This window comes from Neovison vison, chromosome 11 (assembly GCF_020171115.1).
Source record: "Neovison vison isolate M4711 chromosome 11, ASM_NN_V1, whole genome shotgun sequence".
NCBI lineage: Eukaryota > Metazoa > Chordata > Mammalia > Carnivora > Mustelidae > Neogale > Neogale vison.
The window spans coordinates 195,634,165-195,650,934 of record NC_058101.1 but is presented as its reverse complement, the minus strand read 5'-3'; the positions used below and the strand labels follow the sequence as shown (position 1 = coordinate 195,650,934).

The following is a 16,770-nucleotide window of genomic DNA, read 5'->3' as shown; positions in this document are numbered from 1 at the left end:
CGATATCCACCCGGTATTGGAGTAGTATATTTGGGTGGGAGTTGAATATTGGGAATATGGTGACAAGGTGGCATCAATCTTTAAAAAAAAAAAATACACAAAAGACGGTAATAATGATCCAGGACTTGGAGAGAGCAAAGCACCGCTACCAGAATTCTGAGGACAGCCATCTCTTTGGGATGGAACCTTTGGGTGACGGAAAGCTGCACAGTGTAGGCAGAAACTCAGCTCCTGCCTTGAAAGCAGCTCAAGCTAGATCAAGAGGGAAAAGATGGTTGAAGCGAATGGTTTACAGAGCATGGGGGTACAGGAGGGCAAGGACAACTGTCAAGTTTGGACTCTCTTGTCCAGAGACCAGATCAGTGCTGAAGAACCCATCAGAGGACCGAGCGGTATGGTACAAGGATGCACTGAGAAACCACGTTAGAACACGGTGAGCAGCTAATGGTCCCTGAAATGAGCCAGGAGAGAAGGAATGGGTGAGATCAGTATTAGAGAAGGGCTCCGAGGAACTGAAGAGGCCCGCTTCCACAGCAAGGCTTGTGAGCAAAAGGAAACAGGACCAAACCAATGGTTTTGTGACATCTACAGATAGGGCAAAGAAATGTCATGGAATACTCAAAAAGACAGTTGGGTTTGTTTGGGGGGTTTTTTGGACGTTTTTGTTCACATGTTCATTTTAAGAAAATTCAGAAAGCATAGAAAAGCATTACAAAGTAAAAATCTAATCATTTTTATTATATTTGTTCTTTTTTTTTTTCCTATTTGGGTTTTGTTTTTTTTTTTAAAGAACTGTCATCACACAGAACTTTTACATCTGTTTTCTTTAATGTCATAATATTAACCATTATGCCCTCAATTAAAATGTTGTCAGAAGCTGGGAAGAAAAAGTCTGATTCTCCCGTACAGCCTTCAGAGGGCATGAGGCAATGGGGACACTTCAATTCCAGATTTCTGGCCTCTAGAACAGTAAGAGAACGCATTTCTGCTACTTTGCGCCAACAAGAACAAAAATAAATGTATCCATATACACATACATCCTTTAAAAGCATGGCTTTTTGTGGCTGCTATTCTCTTTCACAAATTATAAGCATGATTTACGTAGCGACCTCCCTGGGTAAGACACTAAAGAGTCTTCATGAACGTTCACTATCAGAACTAATTCATATTAAAAAATTAAAAAAAATTTTTTAGAAAGTAACTAATTCATGAACATATTTTGCCACATAACGCCGAAGTCCTCCAGAAAGCCGCACTGGCTTGCGTCACCTTGCAATGTACCAGCGATCACTTACTTGCCCCATCACCCACCCCAAATTCTGTCCTTGAAGCACAAATTAATACAAACCCACAAATACCGGACAAAAGCAACTCTGGGAAAGAACATGCACCCTATCAAACGATCCACCCAACAAACAAAATGCCATGGGACACAAAGACTGCACCGGAGCTCAAGGGCTTATGAGGGAAATTTTAAAAACCACTCCTGGAAAAACAGCCCAAAAGCGCATGCCCTATCTGCAGGCTTCTTAAGCATCTGAGTAGGAAGTCACTGTGCTTTCCTTTTAAAAGGATCCCCAAAGCCTATTCGAAGGCTGAAATAGGTTTTGCTGCATTAAATCTGACTTGCAGTAAGAGCCTCCAGACATAGTCGAAACTGTATAGCACTATTCTGATTCTATATGTTGCCCAAGTCATAATGTAGATTAGTTTCATGCCCATCTGAAAGCCCGAGGCTGCTACAAACTGACCCTTTCTGGGGGCCAATTGGAGAAAACTGTTTTTTAAAAAATATTTGTTTATTTGACAGATCACAAATAGGCAGAGAAGCAGGCAGAGAGACAGAGGAGGAAGTAGGCTCCCCGCCGAGCAGAGAGCCCGACATGGGGCTCGATCCCAGGACCCCGAGATCATGACCCGAGCCGAAGGCAGAGGCCCTAACCCACTGAGCCACCCAGGCGCCCCGGAGAAAACAATTTTCTTCATGACCCCAATATCTGGGCAAGATTGCAAAGCAACTTTTTTTTTTTTTTAAAGTTTAAGTAAGCTCTACACCCAACCAGGGGCTCAAAGTCATGACCCGGAGATCAAGAGTCACGTGCTCTACTGACAGCCAGCCAGGCGCCCCACTAAGCACTTTAAAAGGAAAGTGAGGTAAAGATTTGTACTGGCTTGTGAAGAACCAACTTTACACGATTCCTGCCCAACATCTGCCAAACATCTTTTCAGTCAATATCCCAACAATGCCAAGTTTTTTGCTTTTTGAGTTTTAAGTACAAGAAAGTGCACATCAGTTTAAGGAAAAATTGCTATTTACCACTCCAATAAACCACCTTTTAGAAAATGTTTGTGACCAGCCTGAAAAATGCTCAAGGACCCGGATAAAAGTAAAAGCAAAACCAAATTACATATTTATCTGATTTAAATTTTTTTTTTTAATTAAGTGATCAAAAACAAATTTCTCTCTACTACCAGGTAGAAAAAAGTCTCGAGACATAGAACTCAACAAGACAACCAGAGTCTGTTTCTATGCAGATCTACTAATTTTAATAAAGTCTGGTCCAGGTCAAACTGCCAAAGGTGTTTAAAGAGAATATTGCCTGGTCCAAAGTCAAGACAGAAAATTCTAGGGTTTTATCAACTGTAAAATGATTTAAGAAATTATCTAATGCCCTATACATAAGCCCTATAAATCTCAGATCCCAGTTAAAGATTTTGACAACGGCTTCTCTTTGAAGGGCAATGTTGCATGGGGTGCCTGGATAGCTCAATGAGTTAAAGCCTTTGCCTTTGGCTCAGGTCATGATCCCAGGGTCCTGGGATCAAACCCCACATCAGGCTCTCTGCTTAGCAGGGAGCCTGCTTCCTCCTCCTCTCTCTCTGCCTGTCTCTCCACCTACTTGTGATCTCTGTCAAATAAGTAAATAAAATCTTTAAAGAAAAAAAAAGGGGGGGCCATGTTGTAGACAAACACACATATACAGAACACAGGAAGCCAGATGTATTATCTCTTCTACAGCTAGCCAAATCTTCAGAATTTTCCCTCAAAGCTTTAAATACTATCCAAAGCAGAAGTCTGTCCTGTCCAAGTTTTCAAACTTCCAACCTCAAAAAGCTACAGAAATTCTCCTAAACCCTGGGCTGTTCAGTCTATACAGTTGGAACTAAGTAAATGTCTCAGTATCAATTATTTCAGAGTAAGCTTTAAAAGCTCTCCTACAGGGCTAAAATGTACTGGAAGAGAAAAGGAACTCATTTAAAAAATAGAGAGGGGAAAAAAAAAAAAAAAACCCCAACCCTTGGATTCTCTGAAGTGGTAGAGAGAGCCTAAATTGCCCTGATGTTCTAGGAAATAAACTATTTTCTCTTGATGATGATTGGCCTTGCTTTTCCAAGTCAGCTCAATGGCCACCAGAAACAACAACAAAACACATTTTTCCCCTCTTGTCATTATGTGTATATACATTTTATATGTGTGTGTTCTGTTTACTGAAGTCCTCAGTCAAGGCTTTTAAATGTGTTTGAGAACAAATTGCTGATCGCTGGGTGGGCAGGGAAAGGGTCCAGGGTGGTGGTTTTTGTATAATGCTGAGCACATTAATGGGACTCCCCAAATACCATATTTATTTTACTTGTGGCTTTCAGGGTTGGGGGGGTGTAGAGTTTATCAAAAACAAAACAAACTCAAAACAGGGAATTAGTGCAAAATTACCTGGATCACTCAAAGCCTATTTCCTTTCTTTTCCTGAATGTTTAACATTTTAATCCCTTTCTCTTCATGGTGTCTATCTTTATAGACTCCACCTCTGATATGACCTGGGCTCTAAAATCTTAACTGTCCACTGAGTTTTAAAATAACTGTCTCGCCAAAACTGCTGACCCATCAAAGAGCCACATGCCATTGCCTCCTGAAAAGGAACGTGGTCAGGACAACAGAGCAGGTTGAGAGGCAGGAAGTAAGCTCACCTATGATTCTGCTGGTACACAACATCACACATTAAGGCGCCCTACCAACAGGACCAACAACACAACACCCCCAGTCCTGGCCGCATGAGGCAGAGATGGGTTAAGTCAAAGAAATGGGATTTTTCTCTACTTAATTTCCTCAAGTAGGTTATGGTTTTGAACACTTAAACCTCTTTTGCTACCTACCAAAAGAAAAAAAAAAAAAAAAGGCCTTTGGGTCTGCCTGATTAACTTTTTCCATTTACAAAGAGCTCTCAGCTGGGGGAGCAGAGAAAGAGGGTTTCGCACAATACATTCCTACCCTTAGAAATAAACAGACTGCCCTTCTAAGTGAAACAGAAAGGTTTCTGAAGCAATTGGTGTGTTTAGGTGAATTAGTTAAATATAGCAACTCCTTAGAGAAGCACACTTGTCATTTTTAAAATTTTATTTCAAGGGCAGGGAAAATAAATAGCAAAGCAGCCAGTTAAGAGTCAAGAAAAAAAGTGGAACTTGCAATTCAGGTCTCCTTCCCTCTGAAAAGGGAGGACCCTCAGTCGCTCCAAAGAACTAGCATGTAAATAACGCTTTTCAGAATAATAGTTTGTAATAAAAAGCGCAGTTACCCTCAGCTGTGAAAGCAAATTTTCAGCTTTCCGCGATTCAGGTGGGTTGCCCCATACAACCTAAGAGTAAAATCTAGTGTTTTGCATTGATTTGCATGGTCCTAGGTCCCTCTATCTTCATTAAATAGTTCCCTTTCACAAGTGGACCAAGTACTGAAGACTTACAAGAACCAAATAAATCCTCCCCAACGTTCGGTTTCACTCTCAGAATCTCAGTTTGCACGCAATACATTATCTCCATAATAATCTCAACATCCTAACCGACTTGCAATCAGTTTACCATCCTGTTAAGCGTATACAGTGGAACGCCAGACCTCTAAGAATACATTACAGGTCATATCTAGATGCGTACTTTCCTGCATCTACACTCAAGTTCTTTCCAGAATGTTTAAGATCCCAGCTATGTGGGATCCTAAAAAAAAGTAGGCGAAAAAAGTTATTGTTTCTTGGACTCCGGGTAACGTACCTGCAGGAACAAAGCCATTTTCAAAGGACACCACAAATAGCCAATCTACAAAATTCTGAAACGTCTGTTCAGGAGTTCCCTCCCACGGTTAAATTTTGTTTCTACCTACGGAAGGCACCGCCGCCCGCCGCAACATTTTTAACGTTGTTACGGACACACCACCTAAATTTACGCTCAGAAGTCAAAATCCCATTAAAACAGCCCAGACGACCGCTTGGTCAACTGTAAACTTCTGAACTCTTTTCTTCGGCTCCCCCCATGCCCCCCCCCTACATCACCCCTAAATTGACAAAACCTAATCACCCACATTCGGGGTCTTTTGACTCATCAGAAAAGAATGCAGCCGATGAGTTATCTATTAATCCAAAATGCCTCGGCTGGGAAGATATTTCACCAAGAACTTTTTAACACTGCAAGAGAGGGGGCAGGGAACCGAAGGTGTCTTTTCACGAGAATTTTCCCCGAGTTCTTTCCCCACCCCGCGCGCGCGCGCGCACACACACACACACACACACACCCAACCTCCGGCCCCCGTCGCAGAATTAAGCCCTGACCCTCCGGGTCCCCATAAATGGAGGTCACCCAGGAGTCAGCTCTCGATTCCGCTTTTAAAATCCCACGCAAACAAAGCTGAGCATTATACTTACAAAAGTCTCCGAAAAGTCCTCAAAGTTACGCAATTTTAGGAACCCACAAAAACACGCTCTCGGAAGAGCCCCCCCCCCCTTTCCCGGGGCCAGAGTGTGGGGCTGTGCCTCGCGGCGAGGGCACTTCCCAAACCCCGGACTGCGGCGCCCCGGGGTCGGCGCCCGCGCCCCGCCGGCCCGCCCGCCCGCACGCGGGAGGAAGCCCGCGGCCGGCGCCCCGGGCCGTACCCCCGCCGCTGCGAGCCCCGCAGTACCTCTTCCTCCTGAAGGTTCGCCTCGTTCGGGGTGTTCTCCTTCTCGGCTTTGCCGCCGTTGTTCATCTTCCCGGTCCTTCCTCGCCGGGCAGGGCTGGGGCGCGGGGCTGGGCGAGGGCGCGCTCGCCCACTTTTCCCTTCCCCGGGCGCCGGGGCTCCCTCGGGCGGGCGCCGCGGGCTGCGGGGGCTGGAGCCGGGGACAGCGGCGGCTCGGGCTCCCGGGGCGAGGCGAGACTGCGGCGCCGGGCGACCCAGGAAGTGCGAGGGAGACTCCGGGCAGGGCGCGGCGCGGGCCGGCTGGGCAGGGGACGGAGACAATCGGGCCCCGGGAGGGAGACCTGGAGAGGGAGGGCGGGCGCGAGGGAAGGAAGGAAGGAAGAAAGGATGGGGCGAGGGCGCGCGTCCCAGGAGGGAGCCCGGAGAGTTGGGGATGTGGCCGAGCGGGGGCTGGGGGCGGCCGCTGCCCGAGCCTGGCGGGGGCCGGAGGGAGGGGGCGAGGGGTGCCCAGACCGAGGGAGGCGGCGGTGCGGGGCGCGGGCCGCGGCTGGGACACTGGGACCCGGAGAGCCGCTGAGTGCGCGCTCCAGGCAGGCTCTGGGAAGTACGGGATCCAAGCGGCTCCCTTTCTCTCGCTCTCCTCCCTCCCCTCTCTCCTCCCGCTCCTCCTCCTCCTCCTCCTCCTCCTCCCCCCTCCGCCCTCCCTAGACGTGGGCTGCCGGCTTCAGCCCGGAGGGACGGGACGCGGGACGGAGAAGCCCCCCGCGGGAGGAGGGGCTGCCCCGCGGCCGGATGGCGCGCGCCGGGGAGGGGCCGCGGGCCGCAGGCGGAAGCGGCCGACCCCAGCCCCCCGACTCGGCGGTAGGTCGGAGGGCGAGGGCCGAGGCGCGGGAGGGAGGGAGGCCGGGTCCTCCGGCTTCCTCGGCCCGTGGGGGCCCCGGCGGCCCGGCCGGTGGGGAGTTGGCGGACTCGCGTGGCGGTGCGCGCCAGCTCGGAGCGGGGCCTCGGGGAGCCAGCGCGACGCCCGGGAAGCGTGACGGGCTACTGCGGGGAGCCTGCTTCCCGCGGGGATTCGCACCCCTGTCCCCGCGCCTGCCCCTCCTTCTCAGGACCGGCTCAGACCTATTTCCTCCCTTCCTAGTGGGCAGCTCGAAATGACAGGATGCGAGAGAACGAGCGACGTCCGGGCGCAGCCGGGTCCTCCCAAACCTCCCAGCCTCCCCGCACGGCCTCGGCTCCCTCCTAGGCTTCACGGGCCGCCCTGCTCAGGCTCCTCTCACCTCATCAGACCGTCCTGGAATTGATTGTTTACCTGGCTGCCTCCCTTACTCTTCTGGGAGAGCCTTCCCGCAAGACAACACCGTGCCCTCTTTATCATTATAACCCCGCTGCTATTTAAATACGCTACCTGGTATACAGTAGGCACTCAATAAATACTTGTTGGCTAAGTGACTGTTCCTCCCAGGGAGCCGAACTGGAGACCAACACGGATGATCTTCAGAGGGTCAAAGCGGTTTAGGGAAGGAAGAGGGCTCAGCATTCTGGGAGGTCAGCACACAACGCCTTGTTTATGCGCCAGCTCGGGAGGACTGCGTGGTTTTGTTTCCTCACCTGTGAAATGGGAGTAGTTAGAGTTACCTCCCAGGGGGTTGCAATTAAAGGAGATGACAGGTCGGTGGACCTATAGCATGCAGCACCCATGCCTGCCCACTTTAGGTTTGCAGGAACTTGGAAGCTACTGTTATTATTAAGGAAATTTTCCATTTTTTCGGGGGCCGTAGGGAGCTTCTCCATTCCGGTGTCATAAACACATAAATTTAAAACTGCATGTATCAGTAGGTTCTCCCTCACTTCCCACGCCCAGGAATTCTCTCCCACAGCACGCTGTTCCTTTCTTCACAGCACCAATCACAATTTTTGTTTATTTGCTTGCTTCACTGTTTATCTCTCTCTGCTCCCCCTCCCCCAGACATTCTTCACCCTATAGTGGTTTAAGTGCTCCTGGGAGTGGGATGGGGGTGGGGATGAAGATAAGGCTCTTGCTTTTCGGGAGTTTGATCCGGTGCTGCAGACAGGATTCCCAAAACAACTCCACGGCACCGTGATCAGGGATCCTGGTTCAAGTCGCAGGAAGCAACGAAAATACTTGCGTCAAGAGCATTGTAGAGGGGGAGGGGGGAAGAGTGGTGATAACTTCCATTCACCTATTGGGTTTTTCCTTGGCGTGAGGGGGTGGGGGGAGTCTGAGGATTTTGGTAAATAGATTTAATTGCTGTCATGATGTCCTGTCTCTCTATGGGGGGCGGGGAGTGTATCCTGGATGAAAATAAGCCAAGAATCTGTTGAACTTGCAACTGAAGTTTAGAAAAGGCAAGGGCCACAATTAATCTGGAAACCTGGACACAGCCCTTTCCACTCCCTCAGTTACAGGAGGAGCCACCAGGGGGCAGTGTCTTCCTGAGCAATGACTGAGTGGTGGGCTCGGGCCCCCACGCCGCCAATGCTGCCCGCACTCTGCTCTCCTTGGCCCTTGCCCGGTACTGAAACACTCCACAGAAAGATATTGTCTTGCTGGAGCCTGGCAAAGGCCCAAGAAAAATGACAATTGATCTAGTCATTGATGGTTGCAGTCGGACGCCACTTATGAGTAGGTGGAAGATGTCTGATTCCAGGATGCGGCTGCGACCCCAGCCAGGGGGATCTGGCTTCCTTCCAAGCGTAGAACCTGATTCCTTGTCTTTCAGCCAAGCCAGCACTTTTGTCCATTGTTAAAAGTCAAAAGCCTCTGGGATAAAAAAATGAAAATCGGAGCTATGAGACGATTTTTGTCTGATCGGTCATTGTTGTGTTCCCAGCATCTAGACAATGCCCGACACATAGTAGGCACTCAGTGGTTGTGTTTGACTGAATGAACACATGAAGTCTTATCAGATATTGATTTTCAGCCTTGAATGACATCAGATCCTTCCAAGACCCTGCAGGAGGGCCTGAGTTAGACGTGTCTCAGCATGAAGAGCCACCACAAGGGAACTAGGCAGACTCATGGTAGTGGTCTATAGTCACTATTTTGCAGGGGGAGACCCTACCTAGATAGAGAGCTTGCTCAGAATGAGGCAGCTGTTGAGATTTCAAAAATAAAAAATAAAATCACCCCGCTCAACAAGTCGTCTGATGCATCAGGCAGTTAACCGTACAGCAGGGAGGCCTATCAGTGGTGAACATGAAATTCAAGGTGTTTTCAGAAAAGCCTGTGGGGATGGGGGTGATACACCATGAAAAGAGGGACTCCTGTTTCCTGTCCTTTCCAAGAAGAATGGTGTAGACTGACTTGGAAGAAAATAGGGTCACATATTACTAACAACCCCCGCCCCCGAAAATCTGTAAATAGACTTTGACTGTTTATGAAGCCTAAGTGAGAGGAAAAACATCACTCAGGATATAAATGATCCTTATGGCCTGTTGATTACTCTAAAGAACGTTTCAAAAGTGAGATCTCACTCAGTAGCACTGAGTAGCTTCCAGACACACCATGAGGTCCAAGACAACAAAGGGATTCCATATCCTAGAAAAATAGGGCTAATGGCCACGAAACACCTGCTTTCTCCCTTGCCCACCACTTTACCACATTGCTTCCAACCTGCAAGGTTACATGCCAGATGGAAAGGGGAATATTGGATGCACCTGTGACTTTAGGACTTATCTCTGTTTCTCTGGCAGTGTTCATTCTGAGGTTTGCTTTAAGAAATCCAAACGGATCATTACGTCTTCAATGTTTGTCTCTGGGAACTGCAGACATTAAAGATTTTTTGAGGCAGTTTGCATGGCAGGGGTTTTGTACCTGTGCTAACACAGCAGCAGAAAGCTACAGTATCTACCACATGGGGTTCTGAATATCTGTTCACACTTCTGCATCCTCTGCTTGACCCAGAAAGTTCTGGAGGCCAGAGGCTATGTTTTATTGGGTTATGTCATCCTTGAAATCTCTCTCCCTTCACCCCCACTCTCCTCCGGGCCATCATCATCTTCCCCTGATTTGTGACTTTTTTAAAAAAACACAACACTGTAGATGCCACTCCACAGCGCACATTTCAGTCGTGTGAAATACACGCACGTCGTTGCGCAACATCCTCTTGATTTTTACCTCCTACATAGTTGGGAGATGCAATCATTTCCCTCTAATCACTTGTGGAAACTAATGCATGCAGCCACGTGGAGAGGCCCACGTGGAAGGGAGTCAGGTCCCGGGCTCACAGCTCCCGAGGAGCTCCTGGCAGACAGCTGGTACCAATTGCCAGCCTTTCGAGTGCGTTCTCTTGGAAGCGGATACTCTGGTCCAGGTTCAGCCGCCCCAGCTGACGCCACACGGAAAAGACGTGAGCTGTCTTCAGAGTCATGCCCAAACTGCAAAATTGTTAGCAAGAAAGTGAATGCTGTTGTTTTAAAACACTAAATTGTAGGGTGTTTTCTTGTACAGCCATTGAGAACTGAAACGTAATTACATGCCTAGAGGTGAGGTCCCGGGGTATAGAAATCTAGAATGTGGGGCAGTGGCTTTGGGACCAGGTAGAGCATGGAAGCTGGAAGGACACTGAGGAGTCCTTCCAGCAACAAGCATTACTAAGGGGCACCAAATCTTGTTATTAGAGGTTGGAGAGAGGGGGAGTCCGTACACTTAGCTATTGGAAAAATGATTAGCTAAACTAGCTTGCAGTTCACACAAAAGAGAGAAAAGATGCCTAACGAACACGTGGGCCTGGCTAAGGAGCTATTTGGATAGATGTTAAAAAGGTTGAAGAAGGGGCACCTGGGTGGCTCAGTGGGTTAAGCGTTTACCTTCAGCTCAGGTCATGATCCTGGATTCCTGGGATCAAGCCCCACATCCGGCTCCCTCCTCAGCGGAGAGCCTGCTTCTCTCTCTCTGCCCCTAATCCCACGTGTGCTCTCTCTCGCTCTCTCTCTCTCCCAAATAAATAAGTAAAATCTTAAAAAAAAAAAAGTTTGAAGAATTTCTTTGAGATGCTTATGATATAGTACAAGAGACAGGAGAGGAGGAAAAAAAGAAACGGGAACTGTTCGTTTTTTATCTGAATTTAGAGGAAACATAAAGAAGCCGAGACCTGCTGGGTTTGAAATAAAACTGTCCTTCCCAGCTTCTCCAGAAGACCAAACCCTCAAAATAAGATATGGCTTCAGGTCCGAGGTGAAATCCAGAGTGCTCTGGGGAAAAGAGGGCCTTAGGTGAAGTTCAAGACAAGGGTACAGCGAGAAGACCCTGTGTAGACAGTCTCCACCATGGCCCCCGACGATCCCTACTTCCTGCTACTCAAGCCCTTGTGTCATCCTCTCCCTGCGAGTGTGAGCGGGCCCCAGCGACGGACTTTTCATGAATAGAGTCTGGCAAGAGTGATGGATATCACTTCCAAGATTAGACTAAGGGAGACCTGACTCCCTTTGTACACACGCTCTCGCTGCGCTGTCCCGTGCTGCCGCGGATGGAAGCTAGCTCCCGTGAGGCCAGTAGCCCTGTGGAGAGGCCCGTGGGATGAGAAAGGTGGCTTTCATCCAAGCACCAGCAAGGAAATGGTGCTCTCAGTCCAACAACCCACAAGGGACCGAATCCTGCCAACAACTCCATGAGCAAGCTTGGAAGTGGGTCTTCCCTAAGTGCGGCCTTAGATGAGACCCATTATGGCCTGAATGTTGGTATTCCCCAACCCTCCCTCCCCCAATCCATATTATGAAGCCCTAACTCCCCGTGTGATGGTATTAGGGCCTTTGGGAGGTAATTAGGTTTAGATGGGGTCATGAGGGCGGAGCCCCTGGGATGGGATTAGAGCCCTTACAAGAGGTAAAGAGACCTCAGAGCTTCTGCTCTCTGCCCTGTGAGGATAGGATACGTGAGCATGTGGCCATCGACGCGCCGGGAAGAAGCCCCTCACCGAGAACTGAACTGGCCGGCTCCTTGAGCTTGGACTTCCCAAACTCCAGAACTGGGATATTTCGTTATGGTAGCCTGAGCTGACTAAAACAAGAGCACACCCACAACTGACACCTTGGCTGCCACGTTTGAGAAACCTTGAGGCAGAGGGACTCAGCTAAGCCAAGCCTTGGATTTCTAAGCAACAGAAACTGTGAGGTCATAACAGATTGGTGTTTTAAGCCATTTCGTCTGGGTAACTTGTCATTGCAGCCATAGATAAATTGATAGCTCTGAAAGATTTATTTAACACGGTAACTCCTAGATCCTTTCATAGCAGGACTGCTAAGAATCTACTTGGTGTTGCCCACAGCATTCTCACACTGGCCCAACATAGAGAAGGCCTCCCTCAGAAAGGGGCGGCTTTTGCCTAAGGGAGGTGATTATAACCTGAAGCACAGGAAACACATGGCTTGTAAGGATCTCTGCTAGCTCGCACTGAAGTAGAGATTGTACATACCGAAAAGAAGCCTCCAGAGCGTCAAATTCACAGGCAGGAAGCGGGCTGAGGAAGCTACTTATCTGCAGTCATGGGCTGTTTCCAAAAGGGGAGATGACTTAAGATGGAGTGGAAAGGGGAACCTGGGGGGCTCACTTGGTTAAGCCTCTGCCTTTGACTCAGGTCACGATCCCAGAGTCCTGGAAGCAAGCCCCACATTGGGCTCCTTGCTCAGTGGGGAGCTTGCTTCTCCCTCTCCATCAGCCTGTGTGCTTTCTCTCTCAAATAAATGAATAAAATCTTAAAAAAAAAAAATAATAAGATGGTACAAAAAGCCCCTGAGAATCATTTTCAAAGAGAATGAGTAGGCCAAATTAAGGAACAGATCTGAGGGTACCTAGCTGGCTCAGTCAGTTAAGCATCCAACTCTTGGTTTCGGCTCTGGGCTGTGATCTTAAGGTCATGAGATCAAGTCCTGCATCAGGCTGTACGCTCAGTGCGGAGTCTGCTTGTCCCTCTCTCTCCCTCTCTCCTCCTCTCTCTGCTCACTCTCTTTCTGTCTATATAAAATAAGTAAATACCAAAAAATCTTAAAAAAAAAAAAGAGGAAGTGATGTCATTTGACCAGTGGGATTTCAGAATTGCTACGAATCACTTTCCATGTCCCTCTTGTTTTTTCCCCTTTTTTGAACGGGAGTGTCTATTACAGGTTTTCGGTCCCTACCTTATCATTAGATGTTGGGTGTGTGAGACAGATACTTTGTCTCTTTAGCTCACTGGTCTTCATATCAAGAGGGTCATGTCTGAGGAGCCATAGTCAAGAATGACACCCAAGGAACCACATCTGCCCTTGGACCCCCATTTAGAAGCTGGTGTCCTAGACCAGGCATTCGCAAACTTTTTCTGGATAGGGCCAGATAGTAAGTATTTGAGGCTTTGCAGGTCACCTGTGTGATTGTTCTCACTTATTCTTGTTTGTTTTTTTTTATAGTCCTGTAAACATATAAAACCATTCTTATCACAGGGGTCATACAAAAATGGTCCACGGGTTGTGGGCGTGTCCACGGGTTGGCCTTCATGCTGTGGTTTGCTCACCCTCGTCCTAGACTATGAACTGACGTATAATGGGATGGATATTTTCATATCTTAGGAGAGGAGATAAGTGTATTTTTCATATGGGAAGCACGTGTATTGTGGCCATATGGTGAACGGTGGTAGCTAGTCTTGAAACATGCCTACGTCCCCCAATTTCACCTTTTTGTACACACATGCCACTCTTCCCATCAAGAGCTGTAGCTTACATGCCCTCTCTGTGAGTCTGAGCTGGGCCCTTTTCTGCTTTGACAAGTAGAATGTGGAGGAAATGGCCTTTTGGGAATTCTGAGCCCAGGCATTAAAGATTTCTGGCAACTCTGCTTCCTCCCTCTTGGAACCCGGTGTTCATGGAATGAGAAATCCCAAGCAGCCACCTGGAGAGGCCCACATGGAAGAAATTCAAGCCCTACCCATCCCCCAGACCCCACCACACAGGGCTTCATCGGAGCTGCCTGCAGCAGGCCAGAGCCAGCAAACAGCCTTACGCGTGCGCCATCTTGAACGTCAAGACTCTGTGCTGAGCCACCCCAGCTGACGTTACACAGAGCAGAGATAAGCCCTTGTGTCAGAATCCTGACCAAACTGTAAGCACTCTTGTGAGTGAATTAATGATTATCTTTTTAAGCCACATATATATATATATATATATATATATATATATATATAGCAATATATAATGAATCACTGGGATAGGGAACAATGTAAGCAGGGCTCTGGAAACCAGAAAGCCTTGGGCATTCTCAAGGATAAGCAAGGAGAGTAACCCCTGGTGCCAAGGGTTCTATCTGTAAAACCAAAATCACAAATGCTTCTAGCACAGGACTTTTCCTGCGGGGAGACAGTACAGTGGACGAAGTTGAGGATACGTAGAAGATGACAAAGCCAGAGCGAGGTGTGGCTGTGGGGCAGTTGGCGAGCCACTCTTATAATAAGTGACTTTTCCTATCACCCACTTCGTAGCATACGTAACTTGATTTTGTGCTTCAGGAAAATAATAAATTAGCGATGCTCTGGCCTTTTGGAGAGTCACTTCTAAACAATCAAAGGTCAAATGCTAAATTTAATGCTTTTTAATGTCTACCATAGTCTAACTTGTCTGGAATGTGGAGAAATCTTACGTGTGAGGAGGTGAGGCTGAGGACTTAGTTCATTTAGTCATTATTAAGAATTGCTGTTTAGAAAGAAATCTTTAACAGTTAGTGAAGGAGATTTAAGTGATGTAGATTTTTCCCCCCACTGACAAGCAATGAGAAAAGGGTATGGAAATGAAAGCCATTTCCAAAGGGGAAGCTACATAATTTGGTAAATGATTGGATGTAGAGGTTAAGGGAAAATAAGGCATTTGAACTAACAGCCAGGTTTTCAAGGCATCAAGGATCTGGCGATGCCGATTCCAGAAAGGAAGAAAAAGAGATGTTCAGAGGAGAAGACCTGATTGTATGGATATGTAAGGAGCCCGGCATCAGGCATGCAAGGTTCGCTAGTGTCAGGGTTACACTGATGGTTGGAAAAGGAGTCTATAGGGAAGAGATAGGTGATTATGTCTATATTTGAGCACCATCTGAATTGAAATCAGGTGAGTTTCAGCTTCAGAGACTAGAATCTTAGGAGATATCTATGCTTAGACAGGGCAAGGAGAAAGACTTGCCAGAAAAGAGACCAAGCAGTCAGATGTAAGATAATAAGCCTGCTCGTAAAAATAGCAGCGGACAGCATCAGCCAAGGGACCGTGATCCAAACTTTGCATGGATTATCACATTTTATTGTTTCAAGATGGCAAGTTACACTTACATTTTTAAAGGATTTATTTACTTATTTGAGAGAGACAGAGAGAGAGAGAATGCATATATGCCAGTGCAAGGGAGAGAATCTCCAGCAGACACCATACTGACTGTGGAGCCCACCTTGGGGCTGGATCCCAGGACCCTGAGATCATGACCTGAGCCGAAATCATGAGTCTGATGCTTAACCAACTGAGCCACTCGTGCGTCCCTACATGTGACACATCTCAATCCACTCTGTTCCAAAACCTCTCATAAAAACATGAAAAGGATTTGTTGTTGTCATCATCAATGTTTTAAGGCATAAAGATCTTAACAAGGATAAAGAGAATGAAAGAAAACAATGGCGATACAGTTTGGGCAGCCTCAAAGCACCCAGATAAATACCGAGACGCTCCCCCCAAGTCTGATGGGAGAAAACTGAGAAGCAACCTCACACTGACAAATCCCCCCCCCAAATCCCAGGCTTCCCACCAGCAGGCACCTCACAAACAAGAGTGAAAATGGGGCTCTCACTGGAGGCTTGATTGAAGAAAATGGTTTGCACCCAGATTCCTCCCCCCCCCACATTTTATTATTCAATTAACATCTTCAAATTTCTCCTCTCTTCTTAGGACTATCCAACTGCAAAAAGAAAAACAAGCCTTTCTTCATTTTTACTAGTTTATTTTTCTTCATATGAGAAGAGTCTTATCAAATCAGCTTAAGTATAAAATAAGTCCATAAATTTTTAAGAGGCAAAAAATAGGACTAATTCGGTGAGATAAACATCAGTGGCTGAAAACTTGCAAAACCAGATCTTTTGTGTGTGTGTTTGTGTGTGTGTGTGTGTGTGTGTTTAAATTTGGGGTCACTGTAATCCTAAACATTAATATAATTTTACCCTAAGTGACCCACTTGACTAGGACTTGTACCGTTTTTGAGTGTGATTGAGTTTTTTTAAATATATGTATATATATATATTTAAAATTTTACTTATTTATTTGACAGACAAAGACTGCAAGTAGGCAGAGAGGCAGGCAGAGAGAGAGGAGGAAGCAGGCTCCCTGCTGATGCGGGGCTCAATCCCAGGACCCTGGGATCATGACCTGAGCCAAAGGCAGAGGCTTTAACCCACTGAGCCACCCAAGTGGCCCCAAAAATGTGAATTTTTAACATGTATTTTAAGTGGCATTATTATCTACTAATACTTTATACTTACTTTTTCAATTAAGCACATTTTATGGACACTTACCATTTATCATTAACATTGATCATTTATGAACATTTATGAACATTTAGGTTTTTCTATCCCCTCTTTTTTTTTTAAGATTTTAAAAAATTTATTTGTTTGACAGAGAGAGAGATATCACAAATAGGCAGAGAGGCAGGCAGAGACGGGAGGAAACAGTCTTCCCGCTAAGCAGAGAGCCTGATGTGGGGCTCAATCCCAGGACCCTGGGAGACCATGACCTGAGCTGAAGGCAGAGGCTTGACCCACTGAGTCACCCAGGAGCTTCATCCTATCTCCTCCTTTTTAAAGCTTTGTAGGAGTCCACTGTGT

General features: G+C 47.2%; 1 protein-coding gene and 1 long non-coding RNA gene across 6 annotated transcripts in view; one reads left to right on the top strand and one right to left on the bottom strand.

The window, feature by feature from the left end:
• Positions 1–6,460, bottom strand: part of RBPMS (RNA binding protein, mRNA processing factor) — a 172,315-nt gene extending 165,855 nt beyond the window's left edge. The window contains exon 1 of one of the 5 annotated variants that reach the window (XM_044225554.1): positions 5,939–6,460. In XM_044225554.1, coding sequence (XP_044081489.1) covers positions 5,939–6,004 — 66 coding nt within the window. In that variant the 5' untranslated portion in view covers positions 6,005–6,460. Of the gene's footprint in view, positions 1–5,037; positions 5,115–5,938 lie in introns of those variants that run through there. The other 4 variants (XM_044225555.1, XM_044225559.1, XM_044225557.1 and 1 more) reach the window with 4 other exon arrangements.
• A 207-nt stretch (positions 6,461–6,667) lies between these two features.
• Positions 6,668–8,757, top strand: LOC122889961. Its single transcript, XR_006381006.1, has 2 exons — positions 6,668–6,796; positions 7,077–8,757. It is a non-coding gene; the product is annotated as an uncharacterized LOC122889961 (long non-coding RNA).
• Positions 8,758–16,770: the final 8,013 nt, after the last annotated feature.